The sequence below is a fragment of the Schistocerca cancellata genome, chromosome 4, assembly GCF_023864275.1.
Source record: "Schistocerca cancellata isolate TAMUIC-IGC-003103 chromosome 4, iqSchCanc2.1, whole genome shotgun sequence".
Taxonomy (NCBI): domain Eukaryota; kingdom Metazoa; phylum Arthropoda; class Insecta; order Orthoptera; family Acrididae; genus Schistocerca; species Schistocerca cancellata.
This window is the reverse complement of record NC_064629.1, coordinates 724,897,417-724,923,506: the sequence shown is the minus strand read 5'-3', so window position 1 is coordinate 724,923,506 and position 26,090 is coordinate 724,897,417. Positions and strand designations below refer to the sequence as shown.

General features: G+C 39.5%; 1 protein-coding gene across 1 annotated transcript in view; it reads right to left on the bottom strand.

The window, feature by feature from the left end:
• Positions 1-606: 606 nt before the first annotated feature.
• LOC126183563 (uncharacterized) overlaps positions 607-26,090 on the bottom strand; it is a 51,384-nt gene continuing 25,900 nt past the window's right edge. Inside the window, exons 5-7 of the mRNA XM_049925641.1 lie at positions 18,115-18,267; positions 4,249-4,392; positions 607-3,314 (exon numbers count right to left, since the gene is read on the bottom strand). Of these exons, the coding sequence (XP_049781598.1) occupies positions 2,807-3,314; positions 4,249-4,392; positions 18,115-18,267 (805 nt within the window). The 3' untranslated portion in view covers positions 607-2,806. The remainder of the gene's footprint in view (positions 3,315-4,248; positions 4,393-18,114; positions 18,268-26,090) is intronic.

Below are 26,090 nucleotides of genomic sequence, written 5' to 3'. Positions count from 1 at the left end.
TTTGTCCAGCTAGAGACAACAATCTACTATTCATTGCATTTTCTCACAGTCACTGTTGTTGCCAGGCTGCTCCACAAAAAATCTGTTATGTCATGTAAAATCAGACAAATCTGACTGCTCATAAGTGTTACAGGGATTGGTAATACAGTATAAGAACTTAGATGAGAGAACAGTCTTAGTTGGCATTTGCTAGTACTATTTTTGTCATTAAGAACTTTGACAATTTTCAGTGTTTTTTACAACACTAAAAATATCATGAATCTTTACAGATATACATAACTTCTGACAGACTTCTATAGTCATAATTTATGAATAAGTGCAGGATAAACATTGTCACATAAATTTGTGTTAGGTAGTGTTTCATATATTTGAAGACCCATTGCTGAAAAACTCAAGTCAAGACATAACTGATAGATCTTCTACTAAATGTACTCACCAGATTAATGTAGGTTTGTTTCTTCCTACACTACAATGACGCGAATGAAAAAAAATTCACATGTAAATAACAAAATAGAGGTAACAATAAGAAATTCTTTTGTTTAAAACATTAAAAAATACTCATTTTTACACAGTATGTAATACACAATTTTTAACATGTGTAGATATTTCTTTTTTTTTTTTTTTTGCATTTTTGTACTTAAAATGGCATCTGAATTATCCTCCTGTTTGCTTCAACATAGAAACAACACAGCTGCAGCAAAAATATCAATGTGATATGTAACAACAAATGATACACTGAACAAAAACTGAGCTGACTCACAGAAATATAGAGTATGTTACAGTTTTAGAATCTGTATCTCAGTTTTGATGTGCTAGGAAGAATCATTTCATGACTGAAAGAAATCTGCATTTTAGTCTTATATACAATTTATTCAGCTGGATGTTTTTGACCCAAACAGCTGCTCCTCTTCTTGTACTTTTATACATTAACTGAACAAACTGTGACAACACCCATTACTTCTCCTCCACATTCTGATCTAGAACTATGGTTTCTTCCTCTTGTGCTGCCACTCTGGTGACTGGCAGCAAATTCAGATCCACTATGGCATCCAGAGTCCAAAGTAGCATCACTGTAGCAGGTCGAAGTTTGCTGTGTCTGTGACTCAGATTCTTCCTCAGTACTGGCATTTGCTTGATACAATCCTTCTATGAAGCTCCTACTACTGTTGATGTTGTTTGGATTATTTGACAGTCTCATGGAGCTATCCACATTAGTCACTGTAGGGACCAAAAAATTTAAACATCTGTCACTAGGAGATGATGATGATGGGGAGTTAAAGTTTGTGCAGTGGGATGCATTAAGTCTCCCTGTAGCGTTTACCACATTATTTCCATTAAAGGTGTCATGTACTGTAATAAAATTTTTGTGATGCCTATGAGTGTGTAAAAGCTGGGGTTTGGCTATTTGCAGTGGCTGTTCAGGGATTGTTTCATACTGTGCATCAGGAGCCAGAAAATGTTTATTTCTTTGTAGTAAGGGAAAGCTGTCTAGAGGCTCACTGTTAGCTTTATGAATACTGTTCCTTTGCTGATGTATGTGAAGTTTACTCAGCTGCAGCACTGCTGAGATGCAAGGAGTTTCATCCTGGTTATTCTTGTTGCTCACTAATACTTCATCGTTGGGTATTCTTAGAACTGATGAGGGCTCTGGGCTTGTAATGGTATCTCCTATGACAACATCATTGTTACAGTATACTGAATTGTGATTGTAATTGGTTGTTGCTACAAAATTGTCACATTGTGGCAGAGAGTGTGTTACCTGACATGTATAACAATTTTCATTATTATCTGGTACATGAGAAGTAACACCAGCTTCACAGTCTGAAAGTGACATGGCTGACTGTTGGATATTTTGTGAAGTGTCATAATCATCATGAGATTTTGGTTCAATATGTTGCTTATTGCACAATAAATTATTATGATGTGATGCTTCCTGCTTGCCCACAGACAAATTATCTTTTGACAGGCTCCTCTGTCTTGTTAATATAAAATGAAAGCAACTGTTTGATAAAGTATGTTTCTGATGATTAAAAATATCAGCTGTTGAATTTTTACATTCAGAATCAATAATTTCATGCTTGCACTTGTTATGATATTGATTAGCACTTTCTGATAACGCCAATTCATTTTCTGAAGTATTTTTTAAATTAACATGCTTTGTTGTGACACTGCTTCTTTGCTGTATGGCTGTTTGCTTCATATTAAGATGATGACTTTTATCTGATGTGGCAAAACACTGTGATACTTGGTGTAATACTTCTGGTTTGGGAACAATAGGCTCTTCTGCTGAAGAAGTTGTAACATTTTGTTTCTGTGGAGCTGAAGCTTCATCATAGAAAGATGAATCTGGCCCATCATTGTGAACAGACACATTACAGCAAGAAGAAACATCAGCAAAATAAACCTCAGATTCAGTTGGTTCATTTCCATTTCCATGTGGAGCTTCATGTACAGTAAAAGCTGAACTTGCCACACCTCGCATTTGTAGTGAGCAGTGATTTGGCAGTCTTCCATCATCCTCTGGCTCTGAATGACCATCAGTCGTTTCCAAACGATGTGGAGTCAATTTATCAGCAACATTAAAATCATTTAATGCTCTTTTTTCAGACATACTTTGACTGCGGTATGCTTCTGTTATCTGACGTTGTTGACCAAATAATACTTGTATACTGTTTCGTGGGAAACTGGATGTTGTATTAATAGCAACAACATGAGTTGGAGATGTGTGCTGTTTCTTTTGATCAACAGAAAATGGTATGTTAGCAACTGATTTCACAGATGAAATATCTATCCTCTTCTTTTCTTTTCATACTGGGAGTGTGTTACTTACTCTTTCTCTACTAACTGATGAATTTTTAGTATTTTCACTGCTACTGTCAGCTGAAGCAGGTAATTTTGATTCATCTGCATTTGTATAATTTTCAGTAAGCACATTTTTCCTAACTTCTTCCACATTTGTGTCATTGGAGCCTGCTGCCTGGAGATGTGAATTGCCAAAGCAGTTCTGCTCTCCAAGAAACTGGCCTTGTACATGACAGTGTCTGTGAACATGACTGACACATGGTGGGCTCATAGAACTAGAATGTAGGAGCACACCAAGGATAGGTTCACGATGAGCTGGACTACTATGGTTTGAGTATGGCGGTGGTGGTCCCCACATGTAGTAACCTGGGCCGTAACTCTCCACTTGTACAGATGCAACACCAACTCTCCTCTCTCCCTGGTTGTTATGCATGTCTGGATTTGGACGGCTGCTGAAACCATATTGACTGTCTGGACTGCTAGTGGTATTCCGGTAATTTTGACTGCTTTCTCTGAAAATTTAAATAAAAACAGAGTTAAATGAATTATATTTAAGCCAAATGAATTTTTATCATTCTCTTATTAATACCATATGAAATGTTCTGTTAGTTCAGAAAAATCTCACGTTTGGATTATTCTAACATTTTACATACAAAAGATATGTAAAAATGAATGGTTGTGAATTATTCTACTTATATCACTGTTGTTGAGATGTAATCAAGTACTTCTATTGTTAGATAATCAATAATTGAATTGTAAGTTGCCTATGCTACTGCAATTATGAATGGATGCTGCTGAAAGGGTTTTTCTATTTAATAATTTCAGTGTGGACATGAGAAGGACTACGAGCAAACATTTTTTGTGCTCATACCAGATTAGTAGAATTCCAAAATAAGTGTTACTCTGCAGAACGGGATTTTCAAAACTACAAACCAAGTGGGGTGGCGCAATGGTTAGCACATTGGACCCGCATCTGGGAGGACGAAGGTTCAACCCCACGTCCGGCCAGCCAGATTTAGGTTTTTATGATTTCCCTGAATCACTCCAGGCAAATGCCAGGATGGTTCCTTTGAAAGGGCATGGCTGAAATCCTTCCCTGTCCTTTCCTACTCCAATGAGACCAATGAACTCGCTGTTTGGTCTTCTTCCCCCAACAACCCCAACCCCCCTCAAAACAACATATAACAACCTGAAGACCACAGAGCTTCATTTGCTACTTTACGGATGATGTTCTCTTTCATAGAAATGAGTTTATTTGTTGATCTGACAGTGACAGATCAGTTTAAAAAGAGAAATCCTATTTGTTCTCAGTGAAATATATTTTCAAAATCACCAGTGACTGAAAATACTTTAGCACACATATATAATTTTACTTTATTAAAGCAGGAATTTTACAACCCGAAAACCTGAATTATTTATTTTGATGCCTTACATAACAGAAATTACCTGGTATTTTGGTTGGTTGTATTGCCTCGAGCCCAGGGCAAACGACACCAGCTCCAGCCAGATGTAGGCCTGTGTGTATTTGAATTCCCATCTTCACCTGGGTTTGGTGAATATAGGTTACCCACTCTGCGTGGTGTCAAGTATCTGCTAGGATTTCAAAAAACAGCGTAGATAGTGTGAAGTTAAAAGACTGGATTATTTATTCTGCATTTGAATGTAAGTGCAGAGAAAAAATGACAAGAGAAACTAGAGACAGGAAACAAATAAAAATGAGTTAAGTATCACAAGTAAAGTACCCAGTTCACTGCAAATAAATATTTTCATCTCAAATCACAATTGGGTCCAAATCTGCAGGCAGGTCATCAATGAAGTACAACACTTAACACTGAAAGCACATTTATAACTGAAACCAACATACAGTCAGAACAGAACTGCACTCCTGGATGAAGATTGCATCTCTTCATACAAACATCAAATACTCCAGAATGCTGCTCTTTATGCAACGATTAAATATTCCATAATATACAAACATTACAAACACAACATACGTCAAGAAAAGATAAATTTTAAGTAACAGGCTTGAATTGGTGAACTGCAGCACATAAACCAGCAATGGTAACTATTATTTCACACTTCATGCACCACAGCTCATAGCATTGATCAGTCTCCTGGAGAAACAGCAACCCACTGTTTCAGATGTTGTCATTGGAGCCAACTATAGTGCTCTTGGCCTAAATCTTGTCAATGGTTCTCTATGTAGTGGCACTGGTGGGTCCTTGTGTTCTAGTCATGCTGTTATATTGTCTTCACTACTGTGAGCATAGAAGGTAGCCCATTCCATAGAAGCTTAGTGATTCTCAACTGGGTCTCTATGCAGAGGACGTGAATAATGTCTGTGTCCTTTTGTCGTCTTGATGAAGAATCATAATCCTTGACTTCATATGTGGCATCCAACGAGCAACGAAGGATACGATATGGCCAAAAGTAGCACTTTAGTAACTTTTGTGGAAGTCTTACTTTCTGCACTGGTGTAAAAATCCATACCCAGTCTCGTGGGCTGCATCTGACTGGCTGGTGCTTTACATTATAGTACTCTCAGTCTTCCTCCTACATGTCTAGGTTCCTTAAACCAGCTATCTGCCTTGCTTCTTTGGTGCTGATGATAAGGTGTTTCACATATTCATCCTCAGTATTACCTGGTTAAAACAGGAACAGTGTATCCATTGTCGTTTCGGCTTCACAACCATGGAGCAGAAAGAATGGTGTGAATCATGTAGTGTCTTGCTTTGCTGTGGTGTATGTTAATGTCAATACAGGAAGTACTGTATCCCTACCTCTCTATCTGACACCAAGATACACCAAGAGTGTACCAGCCAACATCTTATTAAAGCATTCTGTGAGATGTTGGAGTAACATTGAAATGCTTCAGGATAGCTGGCTGTAGAAGCTGGGATGACGAGCAACAATTTCTGCCCCAATGGATCATATTTCCTCTTATACAATGCTCTGTTTATTAATTGGAATTCTCCTTTGGTTGGTTCCTCCTTTTTCAAGGCTTCTGTGGTTTTCAGCACAGCTGGATCTTCCCTCTGTTGGGCAGCAGTACCATTTAATCCAGTGATGACTGAGATTCCATTCACACTTCTGTGTTCCAGCAAAGGATTCCTTGAAAGGCAGTCATGATCTTGTGTTTGCATCCATCTTTGTATACCACTGTATACACTGAAGCCTCAGTGTCCATCTCACCTGACAAACTGATGGATCATTTAGGTTAGTCAACCTGCATAGAGAAAGGTGTGCATCACAAAGATGAATGGTTTACCAAATAAATAGAGCTGCAACTTGTTGTTACCCCACACAACTGCATGGTACTCTTTCTCAGTTGTAAAATCATTTTGGATTTTAAGGGTAATCTGGAAATGTTAACTATCATTTTTTCAGCACCTTCCTGAATTTGCACTACAACTGCACCTATTCACAACTGCTAGTGCCAGTGTCAAGTTCCATCTTGGTGTTCTTGTCATACAATGCTAGGACTGGAGAAGGTGTTAGCACCTTCTTAAGGACAATGAAAGATGTTTCTCATACATTGTTCCAAGCAAATTTGGCATCTACCTTCAGTAGCTCTTACAAGTGATGTGTCTTATTATGCAAATCAGTTATGAACTGCTAGTACTATGAGTACATACCGAGGAAACTTCTCACATCATGAGTGTGCTGAAGAGTCAAAAAACCTCCACCGCCGTTCTCTTGCTTCCCCAAGATTTTTATTTCTTGGGCAGTTAGGAAGTTAGGAGACATATTTTTGGATTCGTACAGAGGCCTGCAGCCTGAGTGCACTTTGACATGGTTGGCAGGCAGCTTAGATGTTCTTCAAATTTCTTGAAAAAACAACAATGTTGTCTAGATAGCAAAGACATATTTTCCAATTAAGGTATTAAAGAGGATGTCCACCATACGTTCATAGGTGGTTGGAGCATTGCACATTTCAAATTGTATAACCTTAAACTCACAGAGTCTGTCATAAATTATAAAGACAGTCTTTTCTGAGTCAGCCTCATCAATGTCAGTTCTATAGCCTGCCTGCACGTCCATAGTTTAGAAATATTTTGCTTCTTTCAAGCAGTCTAGGGTGTCATCAATGCGTGACAATGGATAGATTTCTTTCTTCTTCATTTTGTTTAGTTGTCATAGTCGATTCAGAAATGTCATGTGCTATGCTTCTTTTTCACAAGGACCACAGGAGAAGACTAGTAGCCCTCTGGAGATTTAATGATGTCATCTTTTAGCATCTTCTACACTTGTTCCTGTATTATTCATTCAGCAGGCAGCACTCTATATGACCACTGGCTAATTGGTGTATGATCCCCAGTGCTGATAAAGTGTCATACCTTGGATGGCTTGGTCTACCTTTTCTGCACTCTGGATTTGAGAGCATCTGAAAATTTACACAGAATGGCTATCACTCACCAACATTGTTCCTCAGTCAGGCTATTTCCTATGGGCAGTTTGATTGAAGCTTTCTCCCCCTGCATTATCTCTAATGGTGGCAGAGAATGATTCTTTGTTGATGACACTAAGCTGTCCTTCATGGATTGATTTGGCTGTCCCTTCACACATACCTTTAGAGATGAGTTCTGGCTGCTTGTGGCAACTGGTGATTCACAGTTTTCTAAGACCACCTAACAATGCTTATAATTGTCACTTTCTTTTGTGAGCCTGAGTACCTTTGTGCAATTGACAAAAGCTTCACAGTTTAACTGAGCATCTCAAATGACCACTTGTCTAATTGATGATGGCTGGATAACGTCTTTAGGATAAACAGCTAGCTAGAGCAATTTTTGTTGCGTGTGCTTATTGGAATTCCTTCATCAGTTTGGAGCTCTCATCCTCCACAGTCTATGACTGCTTATGGTGCCTGCAAGAAGTCCCATCCGAGAATAACATTGTGACTACTTTCTATTGGAATGACAAATTTAAATGGTTGTGTTCTGTCATTGATAATTATTCTTGCAATATGTTTTACTGTCAGCTGGACATATGTCTGCCCCTGGTAGCAGAGTGGTCAGCGTGACAGAATGTCAATCCTAAAGGCCTGGGTTCGATTCCAGGCTGGGTCAGAGATTTTCTCCGCTCAAGGACTGGGTGTTGTCGTAATCATCATCATTTAATCCTCATCGACATGCAAGTCACTGAAGTGGCATCAAATCAAAAGACTTGCACCTGGCGAATGGTCTACCCGACGGGAGGCCCTAGTCGCATGACATTTACATTTATTTTTAGCTGGACATATTTCCCATTTGTGACCTTCAGCACAATTGCTTTCATCTTCTTTAGCTACTGTGATAATTGCCTGACATTACAAGAAAAGAAGTTCCTGAATCAGCAGGTGCCTGGATAGGCTGGTCATCAGTGATGACATCAATGAGATTTCCTGACATCTTGGTGACTATTGTCCATGGAGGATTTGCATCTCTGGCAGTCTCACCTTCACAGGTGGTCACCTTACTTAGATTTCCTGAAGTTGGTGGCTACACATGTGGCTGGTAGCTCTGTATGGCAATGGGAAAATGCTGCAATGTATTGGGAGTGACCACATCCAGGGCATGGCAATGGGCTTTGTCCCACAGGTCAACTATGACTGGCATGGAGAAGACTGTTGTGATGGTTGGTGTATTGCCATGTAATAGTGATAAAGCACTTGTCTTCCATCTCTGCAGTAGTGGACAATGTGTCCAGCACATCCATGAGGAAAACATATTGACATGATGTCCTCTGTCCTCCAAATGTCTGTTCTTCCATGGGATGCAGTACTTGTCAGTGGAGTTGGTCATATCTGCAGTGATCAGATGTTGCATTGTCATTTGATGGTTGTTGCATAAGTCTGAGTTGGTCAAGTCCATTCTTGGAGTGTTTGACTAGTGGCAGAGATTGGTGCTAAAGATCAATACACCCTTCTTTAACATTCCCTTTTACCTCCTAATGCATGGGACCCACATGGATGGCTGCTGTCTCTTGTTACTGTGACTGCATACACTACTGTATCCCTTGTCTTCCTATCTGGCATATGAGAGAGGTGAATTCGTGGTGGTCTTCCACAACTGTCACAGAAACCACATTCTGCAACTGACCATATTTCTTTCATCCAGTTCTTCTTTGTAGCATTTTCTCAATTTGCTGGCACCACTTGGTGAATTCTTCTGTCGTGACATACTTTACCAGAAGATATTGGCAAATGTCTTCTGTGACTCCTTTCATCAAGTGTGAGAATTTGTTGACTTCTGTCATACTGGGGTTCATGATGGGGCATAGGGCCAAAATATCTATATGTATGAGCAGGTCATTTCCCCATTATGTTGGTCCTGTTCTTAAATTGTTCTTTTAATAATCAGACTTGCTGCAGATTGTTGCCAAATGTTTTCATCAGTTTGGCCTACCTTCAGCAAACAATGTCACGTTGAAACCATAATCAACTCCAAATATGAAGGCAGGATCATAAGAAAGTTCAAAACTTAGCATCACTTGACACCAGCTTATAGGCAGAACAGAACTAAACTCCTGGACAGAGAATGCAGCTGTTTATACAAACACTGAATATTCCCAAATGCTGGTATTTATACAAACACTGAATATTTCAAAATAAACAAACATTACAAACATAACATATTTCAAGAACTGATAAACGTTAAATGAGAAATAATTCCTGGCGATTGGATTTGAACTGGTGATCCTAAGCACACCAGTCAGTGATGCTAACAATTATGCCATACTGCATGCACCACAGCTCATGACAATACCGATGAGAAACAAAGCAAACAAAATGGAAAAGAACTGATGTAATCATGAGGGTAGTATTTAAGAATTTTGAGACTTACATATTTACATCCAGCATTTGTGTTTAACCAGTTCAACAGTAATTTAGTGTATCAATTGGTGATGTGAACTAAGTTCACTGCTTTGCAATTTACATATTCAGATTCAAGGCCATTTTCAAAGTTAGTAGCTTCACAAACTAATGGTGCATAGAAACTCCACACAACATAACTGATATGCCTGGGAAAATGCCGGTGCCTAAAATGATTACTAAATTATCTTATATCTTAATCAGGATTGTCTACTGAACTGAGGAAAATGTGTAAAACCATTTTATATGCATGTCTGTCCACAGAATTTATTTTACTAAACAGAAAGAAAAGGAAGAAGCAAAAATAATAAACAATAATTAAGAAAGAGTTTTAGATTTTAACACAAAGTATTGAAAATATAATCAGTACCAAGGAACAACATTAATCTCAAGCAACATTAGATGATTTTTTTAAAAAAATAGTAAGAAGTTCTTCAGAATGAGATTGCTGGTTGGAAATTCCATACAGGCAAGAAAAGGAAAATAAATCTCTGTTTGCAGCAAAGAAAATACGTGGCTTATTCATTTTCAAAGTAATGAAATGCAATAGCTTCTTCTATAAGAAATTGTGCTTCTCATCACTGATACATATGTGGGAAAATTAAAGAGATGTGCTTTTGTGTTTCTGTTCATTATAAGTGACTGCAGGAAATGAAGAACTTTTGTCTCTTTTTCTTTGGATGTCCAAAGGCAGACATAATGATGAGAAGTTCTCATGGTTACAGTACTTAAGGGATCTAATAGGAAGAATCACCAAAGATGCTGAAGATCTTAAGCACCTCAGCTATAGATTTTGGATGATGATACCATTCATTTGCTTCAGTTTTAGAATTATTCTATGCAGTTGCAGTTAAATTCTGCATTTACATTATACAGAGCTGTGAGACCTACATTCCCATGTGGGAATGAGGCTACCTATGGCTGCTTCCAGTCCACATTCTGTGGCTGGGCAGCCTCCACTAGGAATCTGGTGGTAGCACCTTGTGGTGTGTTATGTCTATAGATGTTTTGCTGTTCCATGATCATCTACATTCCAAACTGTACATCATTAAATGAATCGCCCATGAACACTTAAACCATTTGATATGTATGCCATGCAGGGCCCAATGGTAGGTGGCATAAGGAAAATATCACCCACAACCCAGAGTTGGAGCTGACTTCTAACCACGCTATTGAAGAGGCCCAAAAAAATTTAGGTTTAGCATTTTAAACTCTATTTTATAGAATTTTAAATAAACTCCACAACTAAACGGGTATATTCACTGATAAATCTAAACAGATGTGTTTTCATAGCTGCATTGTAACTTCTCCTGAGAATGTTCTTAAAATGTGTTTATGAAATTGGTGTACTCTGTCTCATGCATAGTTACATATAACCTCGAGGAACTGGAACAGATGATGTGTATTTGTAAAGCAAAATGTTTCACATGCTCTAAATTTCTGAATCCATTGTATATGTTACACAGTCCAGACAATACTGGTCAACATATACAGCTACAAAGTATTTGAATGAGGTGTTATTCCACTGGGTCAGAACACATGAGAATTCTGGGAAAAGAAGTGGCTGATATGACAGACAAGGAAGCATGTGCTGAAAATACCATTGATTCACTGTGCTGTTGCCAAACAGACTATCACCTCAATGTTGATGTTCAGAGTCATATATCAGTGTAAATTCCATTCTAATGTAGAGGTTGTCAATCTCACCAAAGTTATTATCCACGTACTCATGTGTAGCACAGGAACTGAAAGTGAGATTTGCAAAGCAAAATGAGAAACACTGAACTGTTTCCAAACATTCCTTTACAGAAAATATAATGTAATTGGATGGATAAAGAAGCAACTCACCAAGTGGACTGGCAGCAGGAAAACACACTTATCAATGGTATTGCAATTTGCAAGCTTTTGGAGCCAGTGGCTCCTTCATCTGGCAGAAGGGTTGAAGGGGAAGGAAGACTTCTTCTGCCAGAAGAAGGAGCCACTAGCTTTGGAAGCTTGCTAACTCTGAATACATTTTATACATGTGTTCTGCTGCTGCCACTTGTTGAGTCGATTTTATATCTATCCAATTACATTATATTTTGAAAAGTTGATTATTTTCATTGATATACACTACTGGCCATTAAAATTGCTACACCACGAAGATGACGCGCTACAGACGCAAAATTTAACTGACAGGAAGAAGATGCTCTGATATGCAAATGATTAGCTTTTCAGAGCATTCACACAAGGTTGGTGCCGGTGGCAACACCTACAACGTGCTGACATGAGGAAAGTTTCCAACCGATTTCTCATACACAAACAGTAGTTGACCAGCGTTGCCTGGTGAAACATTGTAGTGATGCGTTGTGTAAGGAGGAGAAATGCGTACCATCACATTTCTGACTTTGATAAAGGTTGGATTGTACCCTATCGTGATTGCAGTTTATCGTATCGTGACATTGCTGCTCGCGTTGGTCGAGATCCAATGCCTGTTAGTAGAATATGGAATCAGTGGGTTCAGGAGGGTAATATGGAATTCCATGCTGGATCCCAACGGCCTCGTATCACTAGCAGTTGAGATGACAGGCATCTTATCTGCATGGCTGTAATGGATCATGCAGCCACGTCTTGATCCCTGAGTCAACAGATGGGGACGTTTGCAGCAGGATGGACTATCAGCTCGGAGACCACGGCTACGGTTACCCTTGACGCTGCATCACAGACAGGAGTGCCTGTGATGGTGTTCTCAATGATGAACCTGGGTGCACGAATGGCAAAATGTCATTTTTTTGGAAGAATCCAGGTTCTGTTTACAGCATCATGATGGTCGCATCCATGTTTGGCGACATTGCGGTGAACGCACATTGGAAGTGTGTATTCATCTTCGCCATACTGGTGTATCACCCAGCTTGATGGTATGGGGTGCCAATGGTTACACGTCTCGGTCACCTCTTGTTCGCATTGACGGCACTTTGAACAGTGGACGTTACATTTCAGATGTGTTACGACCCGTGGCTCTACCCTTCATTCGATCCCTGCGAAACCCTACATTTCAGCAGGATAATGCACGACCGCATGTTGCAGGTTCTGTACGGGCCTTTCTGGATACAGAAAAAGTTCCTCTGCTGCCCTGGCCAGCACATTCTCCAGATCTCTCACCAATTGAAAATGTCTGGTCAATGGTGGCCGAGCAACTGGCTCGTCACAATACGCCAGTCACTACTCTCGATGAAGTGTGGTATCGTGTTGAAGCTGCATGGGCAGCTGTACCTGTACACGCCATCCAAGCTCTGTTTGACTCAATGCCCAGGCATATCAAGGCCGTTATTATGGCCAGAGGTGGTTGTTCTGGGCACTGATTTCTCAGGAGCTATGCACCCAAATTGCGTGAAAATGTAATCACATGTCAGTTCTAGTATAATATATTTGTCCAATGAATACCCATTTACCATCTGCATTTCTTCTTGGTGTAATAATTTTAGTGGCCAGTAGTGTATTCCTTTACAGAGGAAGAAGATACATCAGTAAAGACAGCATTGTATATATATTATAAAGTGCACAGCAGTATTTAAACAGTCATTCTTCACATGCACTTCACAGTTATTTTCAGGGTACAGTTGTATTTTTAGATTTCGATGTAGAAAACTTGTTGTGAGGGGTAATGTCCATATCTCAGCCATGACTGCAGTCTCAGGCAACTGAAACCACACTGCGAGCAGTGGCACCAGTGCACGATGGGAGTGACGACTGGGTGGGGGTAAGGAGGAGGCTGCGGCGGGGAGGGAGACAGATAGTATGGTGGGGATGGCGAACAGTGAAATGCTGCAGGTTAGGCAGTGGGCAGGGGAGAGGTGGGGAGGGAGGAGAGAGGAGTAGTGGAAAAGGAGAGGAATAAAGAGAAAAAGAGAAATAATTATTGTCAACAATAGCGGGCAGAGATTAATGGAAACTGATGTCAGAAGGGTTATGCGATAAGAGGAGGTGTTGCACAGATATCACCCAGCTGTGTAGTTCACAAAAACTGGTGGTGGAGGGATGGCTCCAGATGACCCAGATTTGAAGCAGCCATTGAACTCAGGCATGTTGTGCTCAGCTGAATGTTGTGCCATTGGGTGGTCAATGTCATTCTGGTGGACAGCTGCTTGGTTGACATACAGTCCCTGGCCAAATTATTAGACGAACTGCACATTTTTAATGTTGTTTGTAATAATTACATGTTGTGTACTATATTTAATGCGATTAATCAGAAAAATTATGACAGCTATTCAGGGAACTTATTACATTGTTGAATTTTGTATCTATTGTTGCTTCATGACATTGGATTGTTGACTTATTGTATTAATATGCAGAGTACAGCATACAGGAAAGGACCTGTTCAATAGTGTTCTCACATGTAACTGGTGTAATATTTTGCTCACTTTTATTATCAATTTTGTAATATCGACATCACAATTGATTGTTTAACAAACAGATATTACTGACTGTGACCTTTAAAAATGGGTAAAAGAGTCACCACATAAAAAAGCGGAGGTCAAAGCCTTCATTAACACAAAAATGTATTCCAGTCATGAAATTTCACAAAGGTTGGAAACATCAGAAGCTAGTGTGAGGCGTATAAAGAAGATAATTGATTCAGGTGAAGAACTGAGCCCCAAAAGGAAGAATAAATGTTGAAGAAAACCAATTTTCACTCCAAGGTCAGAAAGTTTTCTCAAAATAATTTGCCTAGAAAACAAATTTGAAACAACGAAACAGATAAAATCTCCAGAATGAGATTTCACTATGCAGTTGAGTGTGCGCTGATATGAAACTTCCTGGTAGATTAAAACTGTGTGCTGGACAATGACTCGAACTCAGGATCTTTGCCTTTCGCAAGCAAGTGCTCTACCATCTTACCTACCCAAGCACGACTCATGACCTGTCCGCACAGCTTCAATTCTGCCAGTACCTCATCTCCTAGCTTCCAAACTTCACAGAAGCTCTTCTGCGTACCATGCAGAACTATCACTCCTGGAAGAAAGGATATTGCGGAGACATGACTTAGCCACAGCCTAGGGGTTGTTTCCAGAATGAGATTTTCACTCTGCAGTGGAGTGTGCACTGATATGAAATTTCCTGGCAGACGAGGTACTGGCAGAATTGAAGCTGTGAGGAAGGGTCGTGAGTCATGCTTGGGTAGCTCAGATGGTAGAGCACTTGCCCACGAAAGGCAAAGGTCCCGAGTTTGAGTCACGGTCGGGCACACAGTTTTAATATGCCAGGAAGTCTCATATCAGCGCACACTCTACTGCAGAGTGAAAATCTGATTCTGGAGACATCCTCCAGACTGTGACTGAGCAATGTCTCTGCAATATCCTTTCTCCCAGGAGTGTTAGTTCCACAAGATTCACAGAAGAACTTCTGTGAAGTTTGAAAGGTTGGAGATGAGGTACTGGCAGAATTGAAGCTGTTAGGGTGGGACATGAGTCTGCTTGGGTAGCTCAGGTGGTAGAGCACTTGCCTGTAAAAGGCAAAAGTCCTGAGTTTGAGTCTCGATCCAGCACATGGTTTTAATCTACCAGGAAGTTTCAGATAAAATCTCAACTGGAAGAAGCTAATGTGAATGCATCTGATGCACTGTTCGCAGAAAGTTGAAGGATATTGATTTCAAGGCCTGCCAACCCACTAGAAAACCAATGTTAACAGCCACAATGAAAGTAAAGCATCTGAAGTAGGTTAAACAGTGGTGTGATAAGGATGTGAATTTCTGAAGATCGGTAATTTAACTTTAAAATTATTATTTACAATATGATACAACCTATGTACATTTATTCATAGTAGATTAATTATGTTTCTTGATTTTTACAGGTATGCTTCAGCGATGAAAACACATTTGAAATTTTAACTAACAAATGTCAGTATGTGCACCATCGAACAGGAGAAAAATTTCATCCCAACTGCATTATTCACACCATAAAACACGCAACTAAGTTGATGATTTGGTCTGTCATCTGTGGCAAGGGAACAGGATGTCTTTACATGGTTAAAGGCATAATGAGGCAAGACCAGTTCAAGGAAGTCCTTCAAAAACAAAAACAGTTAATACCACAGCTCAGAGAATGGTCCCCGAATGGGGAACCATTTATTTTTATGCAGAATGGTGCTCCCTGTCACACAGCCAGGTCAATCAAATCCTTTCTGAAGGAACAAAATATCCCTCTGTTAGACTGGCCAGGTAATAGTTCCAACATGAACCCCATAGAAAAAAAAGTATGGGAACTAATGAAGAGGGAGGTGGCAAAAGATGTCATCACAACAAAAACACAGCTCTTTGAGAAGATCATCAATGTGTGGTATCATTATCCGCAAATGCAGGAAACTGTACAGTCCTGCATTGACAGCATGCCATGTCATATTAAGGCTCTCATAGCTCCAAAAGTTGGCTCAACTAGATATTAAAATTAATGTTTTCACTTTCACAATATTTTAATTTTTGTTATAATTATTGAAATAAAATATTTTCAACAAATGCTATGTTTTATTTATTTGTTATATCACCTTAGTTATGAAGTAGCCAACTCATAATCATTTTATCACAGTTTATGTATTAAAAACAAACAGATTTTGTTAGACATAAATAAAAAATTTACTTAAAAACTGTAGTGCACCTAATAAATTGGCCAAGGACTGTATTGACATAAAATGCTGTGCACTGATTGCAGCAGAGTTGGTGTATGACACGGCTGCTTTCACAGATGGTCCTGCCTCTGATGGGATAGGATAACCCTGTGACAGTACTGGAACTGGATGTGCTGAGTCGGTGGATTGGGCAGGTCTCACACCTGGGCCTTCCACAGGGGTATGATGCCTGTGGCAATGGGATGGGAGTAGGAATGACATAGGGTTGCTCCAGGATGTTGTGTAGTTTGGATGGGCAATGGAGTATGACTTTAGGAGAGTGGGAAGAATCTTGGATAAGATGCCCTCATTTTAGGGCATTGTGATAAAGTCCTGGCAAAAATTATGCTTCAGTTGTTTCAGTCCAGGGTGATAATGAGTCATGAGGGGGCACATTTTTGTGGTTGATTCTCAGAGGTGGTGGAGGCATTAGGTGTGTGTGAGGATATGGCATGGGAAATCTGGTTGTGGAGTAAGTTTGGGGAGTAGTGCCTGCCTGTGAAGGCCCTCATGAGATCTTAAGCATACTGGGCAAGGAAGTTCTCATCAGTGCAGATATGCTGTCCATGGCTGTGTGGGAGTGATTTTTTGGTCTGCAAGGAGTGACAGCTGCTGAAATGCAGGTACTGTCCCTACACCCTCTACCTAATGGTTTCTCCTTCCTCCCTCCTGTCATTTTGCTGGGGACAGGCAGGTATGGCTGAGGGGCCACATCAAGGTAACATGAGAGTTACCTGGGAGAATCTGCAGCAAGCAGATGTGTCTCAGCCTGGATAGCACTTCACTGAGTGGGATGCATTGTATCTGGCTTTATGTTAGAATAAGTTACTTTGGAGACTGCAGTTAGCAGATTTATGTCTCATCCTGGTAAGTATTGCAGTGAGCAGCAAGCATTGTTATCTTGCCATGTGTTAGAGTAACAGGTAGCCTGGAGACTTCGTCACAGGTGGAAGTATGTCTCAGTCAAGTCAAGAGCAACAGTGAGTGCACATCTTGTGTATTATGAGAATAAACATATTTTTATATCAAGGGTTGTGTTCTGGTAATTCATTTTAGTGAAAATAAGGGGCGACAGTGAATACTCTTGTACAATACACTTACAAAGTAAATGGACCACTGCAGAACCAGAGACCTGCAAGTGAATTGCATACACATTGATTTTTCATTCTCCTGACATATGTGAAATTTGGCATCTAGAACATTTTCCATTTCCACTCTTTAGTTGTACCAAAATATACTGAACAGCTGATGATGATGTTTCAGTTAGAATTGAAACCTTTTCATTTCTTTTTCCATTTGCCTGTGAATTTATAATCTATATTCAGTTACAAATGAATCACATTTGACCCTAACGGTCAGTTTATATGCTTAGGGATTGGCAGTTTTATATAAAGGCAGAACTACTATACATTGTCAATCATATTACATTTATCACCACCTAGATGTGATGTTAAGAAACATAGTTCATGATGAAGGTTATTTGATGCCCACTGGTCAAGTAGGTACATAAGGGAATGGACAGGGTGTTCGTATGAATTTCACTCACTGCTATATGTTACATATCTTTATTGCTGATGATAAATGAAATTTTTCAGTTTTTGTTAGTAACTTAAATGTAACTTAATATATTTTACAATTTAACAAAGTAATTATCCATGTTAAAGTTGTTGGCAACATTCCCTCATGCCACTGTGAAAGGGGAATATTGTATTGTTATATTTTAAGAGTTGTAGGTGTAATCTTTATGTAGATGGTTTTGTTATTTCTGTATACTTTTAATAATATTTTATTCTAACACATAAATTCAATTAAAGGTATGTTACCTCTCATCAATAACCTCCCAAGGGAATCCTTCATGTGGAAGTGGGTAGCGGCAATCATCGCAGCAGTTGCAGTGGCGTGCTGTGTGCTGTTGTCGATACATATAACGACACCTCATCTCCAATTGTTCCCAGTACATTTTCTTTTTTTCATGACTGAAAAATTAAAACAAACTCCAATAAATGTTAAGTTAGAATTGTAACTTTTTCATTTCTTTTTCTATTTGCCTATAAATTTATAATCCAGATTCAGTTACAAATGAGCCACATTTGACCCTAACTGTCAGTTTATATGCTTTGCTAAGTGAAGTTTGTGAACTGCTTGCATAGCTCTGTGATGAAAATATTTTGTTAGAGGGCTAGCAGCACCATCATGAATAGCTTTTGAGAAAACTGCAGGGCACCATGTCCACAGTTTATGTTGCCTACACTAATACATTATGACCTACCACCATACTACAGAGGGACAACTCACCATTCAAATGAACCAGGAGGCAACAAGAGTCATGTATACCACACTGTTTTGTTGAATTCTGCTGTATATAGATTACGGAAGGAGACAGATGGACTTTAACCATGCTAAAAATGGTGCATGAACAGAAAAAATTTGATCCAATGAAGCCATATGGTTCCGGCAACTTTTTTCAAGTCTCAAATATCTATGATGCACATTTTCAGACTGAAGCAATGAATGAAAAACAGTTTTATTTGATTAAAGCACCTATGATTGGATTTCAGACAGGATTTTCCATTTTATTTGATGCTGAGGTATTATTCCAATACAGCGGGAGAGACTCTGCAATGTTGTTCAAATTTTTGGGGGGAATACCAAGTGGGCTGAGGTGTGAATGGGAATTTGGATTGAGGAGGGAGGTGTGCTAGGTTGTCCATGCTGTTGTGCAAAGCCACTGCACCAGTGTGGCATAGTGGTTGTGCATCTGCCGAGTGAGTAGAGACCCAGGTTTGAATCCTGGCCTCGGTACAAATTCTCATTCACCACTTCAATGTCCATACACACAGAAAAAAAGATTTGAATTAGCTCTATGGTATTGAAACTGGGATGTGTTGACTGATGACTTTTCCAAATAATCATATTTTCCACTTTATGAGATGGATGTTGATTTTTTGTGCTTTTATGACAGTAACTGAGATACATGAAATTTTGAATGAATTAAAAAAAAATGTGTTGGTGGTTTGATGGCATATGTTTGTGGTTTATTTCTAATCACCATGACAACCAGAAAATAAGTATTTTTTTAATGTGGTTAACTTCATTTCTTGACAATGGGTGGCCACAATGGAGTGAGTGGTTTCCATCCATCTGCAATTCAATGTTCTCCTAGTATGGCCCATTTTTAATAATAGTCATGCCTGATGGTTTAATGGTGAAGCACATATCTGGAAACTGAAAGGTTGCAGGATCAAATCTCGGCCAGACCACAAAGTATTTCCATCTGCCTTTAACTATCCTTCACCTCTCAATGATGTGAAGATTCACCAGGACTGACAGGTGGTTTGGATTCCACATTAAACTGTACTTCAGCTTTCCCTGGTATGATTACTAGGGTAGGTTAGGGACATGTAAGTTTCTGAAGAGGCATCCAATTGAAAGACTCACACCAAACCTTTGAGCCGCATGGACTCAGTATTATTGTCTCTGATGATTTTGTTGTTGGTTGGTTGGTCAGTTTAAAGGCAGGGGGAGGGACCAAACTGCTTGGTCATTGGTACCATATCATTGTTAATGGGATGTTAAACCCTATACTTCCTATCTTTCATCCTAAATGAGGTATAAATGAAGCCATGCTACAAAGAAAAAGAAAGGAAGATTAGAGTTTAACATCCCATCAATGATGAAGTTCTATTTCAATGCTTGTTTTCAAAAATTCTTTTTCATGTGTATTCTGATTTCACATCTTCTAAGTTCTGAGGACTTTTGCCTTATAGGCCTTTTTCATTCTACAGAAGAGGAAAAGGTCACACAGGAGTTTGGACCTGCTGAGTAAGGTGGGTGCAAAATCTTGGGTATTTCATTTCGGCCATGAACTGCCTAATACTTCATAACATAGGATCAAGAACATTGTCATTTTGGAGGAACCTTGGATCACTATAATGTGGACAATTTTTTTGCTGTATTGGCTCAAGCAGTCATTTTAGTATTTGAAGGTATGCACATTGGACAAAAACTAGTCACTCTCAGAAGGTGTTATACTAATACTGGGTAACATAGTCTCTGATCTTGCTAATGGCTTCAAAAAGTGAGGAAGAGAGTCCACAAATTTCTTTAGGTATGTCACATCCAACTCAAACCACTCATTTGTGATTAGAACCTGTAGAGCTACAAAATTGTGGGGATGTTGACTGCTAGATTTCACCTGCTGTTTCAAATGGTCCCAGACATTTTCTATGGGATTAACATTGGGTAATTTATATCTCAGTTGAAATTCAGTAAGGTGCCTGAGTGTTTATCAAACCAGAATTTATACATGCTGCTCTGTGAAAATGGCTGTTGTCATCTTGGAGGATTGAAGTATCCACAGCATACTCATCATGAAGATGTAGAAGAAAAGGCTATCCTTGGTCACCAAGAATGTTCACAGTAACTTGAATAAATGGGCTAAAGTCACATTGTGAAAAACATCTTCAAAAAACCATGGAACTACCTCTGACCTGAACTACATCTGGATCAGAATAAAAAAAGGTGTCTGACAGCTGTTTGATTACAGGACAGCAACAATCAGTCAAAAAATGAGCTCAGTCATGCCTTCTGTTCACTGTTGTTGTATTTCTCTGCTGTCTCATCAGTTTCTAGTTGCTACAGCCAGCTGTGGATGATACTTGCAACCATCTCCATTGCTTTCTTTTAAATAAACCCAGTAATGCACATTAATGAGCAGCATGTGAATGTATTCAGTATGGAATTGCCCAGCTCTTGCTGTCACTGCCATATTTCATGCATAGGCTTAGGTGAACTGACAACATCATCTCTTCCCATGCTGAACAGTCAATTACTTTGTTATTTTGATCATAGTACACACTCTCCTCACACTGCAGGTTAAATGCATTTATTGGACTATCAGTTCACTTGTCACCTTGCATCATTCAAAAACATCTGCTTCCAGTCAGCTACTATCCAATTTGTGTGTTGTTTGGCACACTGAAGATAGGCAGCTTTATGAAATGCTTTGAGTGGCGGTCTTTTGCCAGGTACCCAACTCTAAATGTCATATTACATGTAGTTCCCTTCATAAGGTTCCCTTGGAAACTGGTTGAGATGGCTCTGAAGTCAATGACAGCAGCAAAATGTCAGTAGAGTTTGAAACTGGTTGTCATTGCTGAGGTGTGACATTTGTCAGTTAGGATCTGTTTATGATCATTGATTTATACCATATTACATGGCCCTGAATGGTATATCATTCCTTGTTGACACATTGTACAGTCCAAATTAATACACTAACAGATCTGGCAGCATCATTCATGGTGTGGGAATCATCATGTTAGCTCCTTTCTGTTATGTCACCACGGTGATCCATGGAATTGCACCGATTCCATTCAACCAACTGGCACATATACACCACTTCATTGATATAGCTTATGTCAGTAGTGGAGTGTCACTTGATGACCTGGTACCAATTCTGCAGTGCTCCAAAGTGTCACTCTCTTGACATGGAGGGTGGGGCAGGAGGAGAGGAGTAGGGAAGTTGACTAATATTTTGTACAGTGATCTTATTAACATTGGTTAACTGTGTTGTGGTTCTCAGATACTTTGCTTTCTTAGCCATGCTGATGAAAACATCTTCCAAAGGCTTGGATTGTTTTGTATTTATTCAGGTGACAGAGACTGGCTGAAAGAGCTGCAGATCTGGATTTAAATCATAGCTGATCCTGTGCACACTTAATCTTAGATTGTATTTATTTAATTTCAACATTTACAGTCATGAAGTCATAATTTTAAAGAAACATTTTCAGTAAATTTTATCACTGTAATGGGAAATCCAAAAGAAACTGTTCAAGAGAAACAAAAAAAAAAATCAATAAAATATAAAATCTCACTACAACCAAGCTGCACTTCTCACAAAAATGTATAGAAATATGTTGGACATTGCATTAATAATGAAAAAATTGCCATGATAGGTTTTTTTTTTACATGCAAGTAGCACTCTGGGAATCCCAGTTATTATTTAGACATGTTTTCTAACTGTTGCATCTAGTAGCAAGTGTGCCTAGATTTTGGTGTGCAATACTTGGCTGTTAGTAATGTTCATTACTGTTACTGTGAATATTTAGGTTAATTTTCTGCATTTGACATTTTAAATTGGAGCTCAACACTCCATTAAATTGAAGTTATACAATCAGAAATCCAAATGTGCAAATGTAACATGTTGCTTCTATCATTTAGTATAGTGAGGGGTGTTCAAGAATGTGAAGATTCAAAACATCTGTGTAGGATTGTTCAGAGCCTCCATGTGGGGAAAGTGGTACATGTGAAATTTCTCATGATGAACAGGTGTTTCATATGGAGTTGGTTAGCAGTCTCTTCAGATTATTTACAAAAGTTGTCCTTCCATATTCAACACATAGAAGAACTGGAATCACCTGACTTTAAGAGATAATACGAACTTGAAAATTTGGCATTTCTACAAGTGGAAAAGAGTGTTAACTGGCTCTTAAGCATATAGTGAGCAGAAAAACTACACTGTCTGTTCAATAGAACTGCAAATGTGCACATCTGTTGCATCTAGACAACTAAGAACTCACATAAATGAATTTTATGCAATACTTCTAAGGGAAAACACTATTTCTTCCAATAGATGCTGCTCCATAATATAATATGCAATGTAATATAAAGAGCATCTTTTCTGGCAACTACTACTAATGATACAGATTATCTACACTACTAGCCATTAAAATTGCTACACCACGAAGATGACGTGCTACAGACGCGAAATTTAACTGACACGAAGAAGGTGCTGTGATATGCAAATGATCAGCTTTTCAGAGCATTCACACAAGGTTGCTGACATGAGGAAAGTTTCCAACTGATTTCTCATACATAAAGAGCAGTTGACCAGCGTTGCCTGGTGAAACGTTGTTGTGATGCCGCATGTAAGCTTTGATAAAGGTTGGATTGTAGCCTATCACAATTGCAGTTTATCGTATCGCGACATTGCTGCTCGCGTTGATTGATATCCAATGACTGTTAGCAGAATATGGAATCGGTGGGTTCAGGAAGGTAATACGGAACGCCTTGCTGGATCCCAATGGCCTCGTGTCACTAGCAGTCAAGATGACTGGCATTTTATCCACATGGCTATAACGGATCGTGCAGCCACGTCTCGATCCCTGAGTCAACAGATGGGGACGTTTGCAAGACAACAACCATCTGCATGAACAGTTCGACGTCGTTTTGCAGCAGCATGGACTATCAGCTCAGAGACCATGGCTGTGGTTACCCTTGACGCTGCATCACAGACAGGAGCACCTGCGATGGTGTACTCAATGACGAACCTGGGTGCACGAATAGCAAAACTTCATTTTTTTGAATGAATACAGGTTCTGTTTACAGCATCATGATGGTCACATCCGTGTTTGGCGACATGGTGGTGAACGCACATTGGAAGTGTGTATCCATCATCGCCATACTGGCATATCACCGGGCATGATTGTATGGGGTGCCATTGGTTACACATCTCGGTCACCTCTTGTTCGAACTGCCGGCACTTTGAACAGTGGACATTACATTTCAGATGTGTTACGACCCGTGGCTCTACCCTTCATTTGATCCCTGCGAAACCTTACATTTCAGCAGGATAATGCACAACCGCATGTTCCAGATCCTGGATACAGAAAATGTTTGAGTGCTGCCCTGGCCAGTACATTCTCCAGATCTCTCACCAATTGAAAACGTCTGGTCAATGGTGGCCGAGCAACTGGCTCGTCACAATACGCCAGCCACTACTCTCGATGAAGTGTGGTATCGTGGTGAAGCTGCATGGGCAGCTGTACCTGTACACGCCATCCAAGCTCTGTTTGAATCAATGCCCAGGCATATCAAGGCCATTATTACGGCCAGAGGTGGTTGTCCTGGGCACTGATTTCTCAGGATCTATGCACCCAAATTGCGTGATAATGTAATCACATGTCAGTTCTAGTATAATATATTTGTCCAATGAATACCCACTTATCATCTGCATTTCTTCTTGGTGTAACAATTTTAATGGCCAGTAGTGTATTTATGTGCTCATGTCGCACATGAAATCAGAATGATTTAATGATATTTTGAGGAAAGCATTTACATACTATAAATTGCTACTGAAAGTAATACAACATGAGAAAGGTCATATTCACTCTCATGATATTGCTTCAGTAAATAAGAATAATTTCATTCCTGGGAGTCATTTAACTTCTCTACAGTCAACAAATAGGAAAGTTTGTGTACTCTATGGTTCAATGTCTCATTGTCAGCAAGGTATTAGAGATGGAACACCAGTTAATTTTTACAAGGATGTCAGAGGGTCTTAGCCAAGTGTTTGTCAAAGAAAGCACCTCTGCCTTCATTTTAAGTCATCATCATCATCATCATCATTTAAGACTGATTATGCCTTTCAGTGTTCAGTCTGGAGCATAGCCCCCCCTTATACAGTTCCTCCATGATCCCCTATTCAGTGCTAACATTGGTGCCTCTTCTGATGTTAAACCTATTACTTCAAAATCATTCTTAACCGAATCCAGGTACCTTCTCCTCAGTCTGCCCCGACTCCTCCTACCCTCTACTGCTGAATCCATGAGTCTCTTGGGTAACCTTGCTTCTCCCATGCGTGTAACATGACCCCACCATCTAAGCCTGTTCGCCCTGACTGCTACATCTATAGAGTTCATTCCCAGTTTTTCTTTGATTTCCTCATTGTGGACACCCTCCTGCCATTGTTCCCATCTACTAGTATCTGCAATCATCCTAGCTACTTTCATATCTGTAACCTCAACCTTGTTGATAAGGTAACCTGAATCCACCCAGCTTTTGCTCCCATACAACAAAGTTGGTCGAAAGATTGAACGGTGCACAGATAACTTAGTCTTGGTACTGACTTCCTTCTTGCAGAAGAGAGTAGATCATAGATGAGCGCTCACTGCATTAGCTTTGCTACACCTCGCATCCAGTTCTTTCACTATGTTGCCATCCTGTGAGAATATGCATCCTAAATACTTGAAACCGTCCACCTGTTCTAACTTTGTTCCTCCTATTTGACACTCAATCCGTTTATATTTCTTTCCCACTGACATTACTTTCGTTTTGGAGATGCTAATCTTCATACCATAGTCCTTACATTTCTGATCTAGCTCTGAAATATTACTTTGCAAACTTTCAATTGAATCTGCCATCACAACTAAGTCATCCGCATATGCAAGACTGCTTATTTTGTGTTCACATATCTTAATCTCACCCAGCCAGTCTATTGTTTTCAACATATGATCCATAAATAATATGAACAACAGTGGAGACAGGTTGCAGCCTTGTCTTACCCCTGAAACTACTCTGAACCATGAACTCAATTTACCGTCAACTCTAACTGCTGCCTGACTACCCATGTAAAGACCTTTAATTGCTTGCAAAAGTTTGCCTCCTATTCCATAATCTTGTAGAACAGACAATAGCTTCCTCCTAGGAACCCGGTCATATGCCTTTTCTAGATCTATAAAGCATAGATACAATTCCCTGTTCCACTCATAACACTTCTCCATTATTTGCCGTAAGCTAAAGATCTGCTCCTGACAACCTCTAAGAGGCCTAAACCCACACTGATTTTCATCCAATTGGTCCTCAACTAATACTCACACTTTCCTTTCAACAATACCTGAGAAGATTTTACCCACAACGCTGATTAAAGAGATACCTCTGTAGTTCCCAGAGATACCTCTGTAGTTTCTCATTCTGGAAACATCCCTCAGGCTGTGGCTAAGCCATGTCTCCGCAATATCCT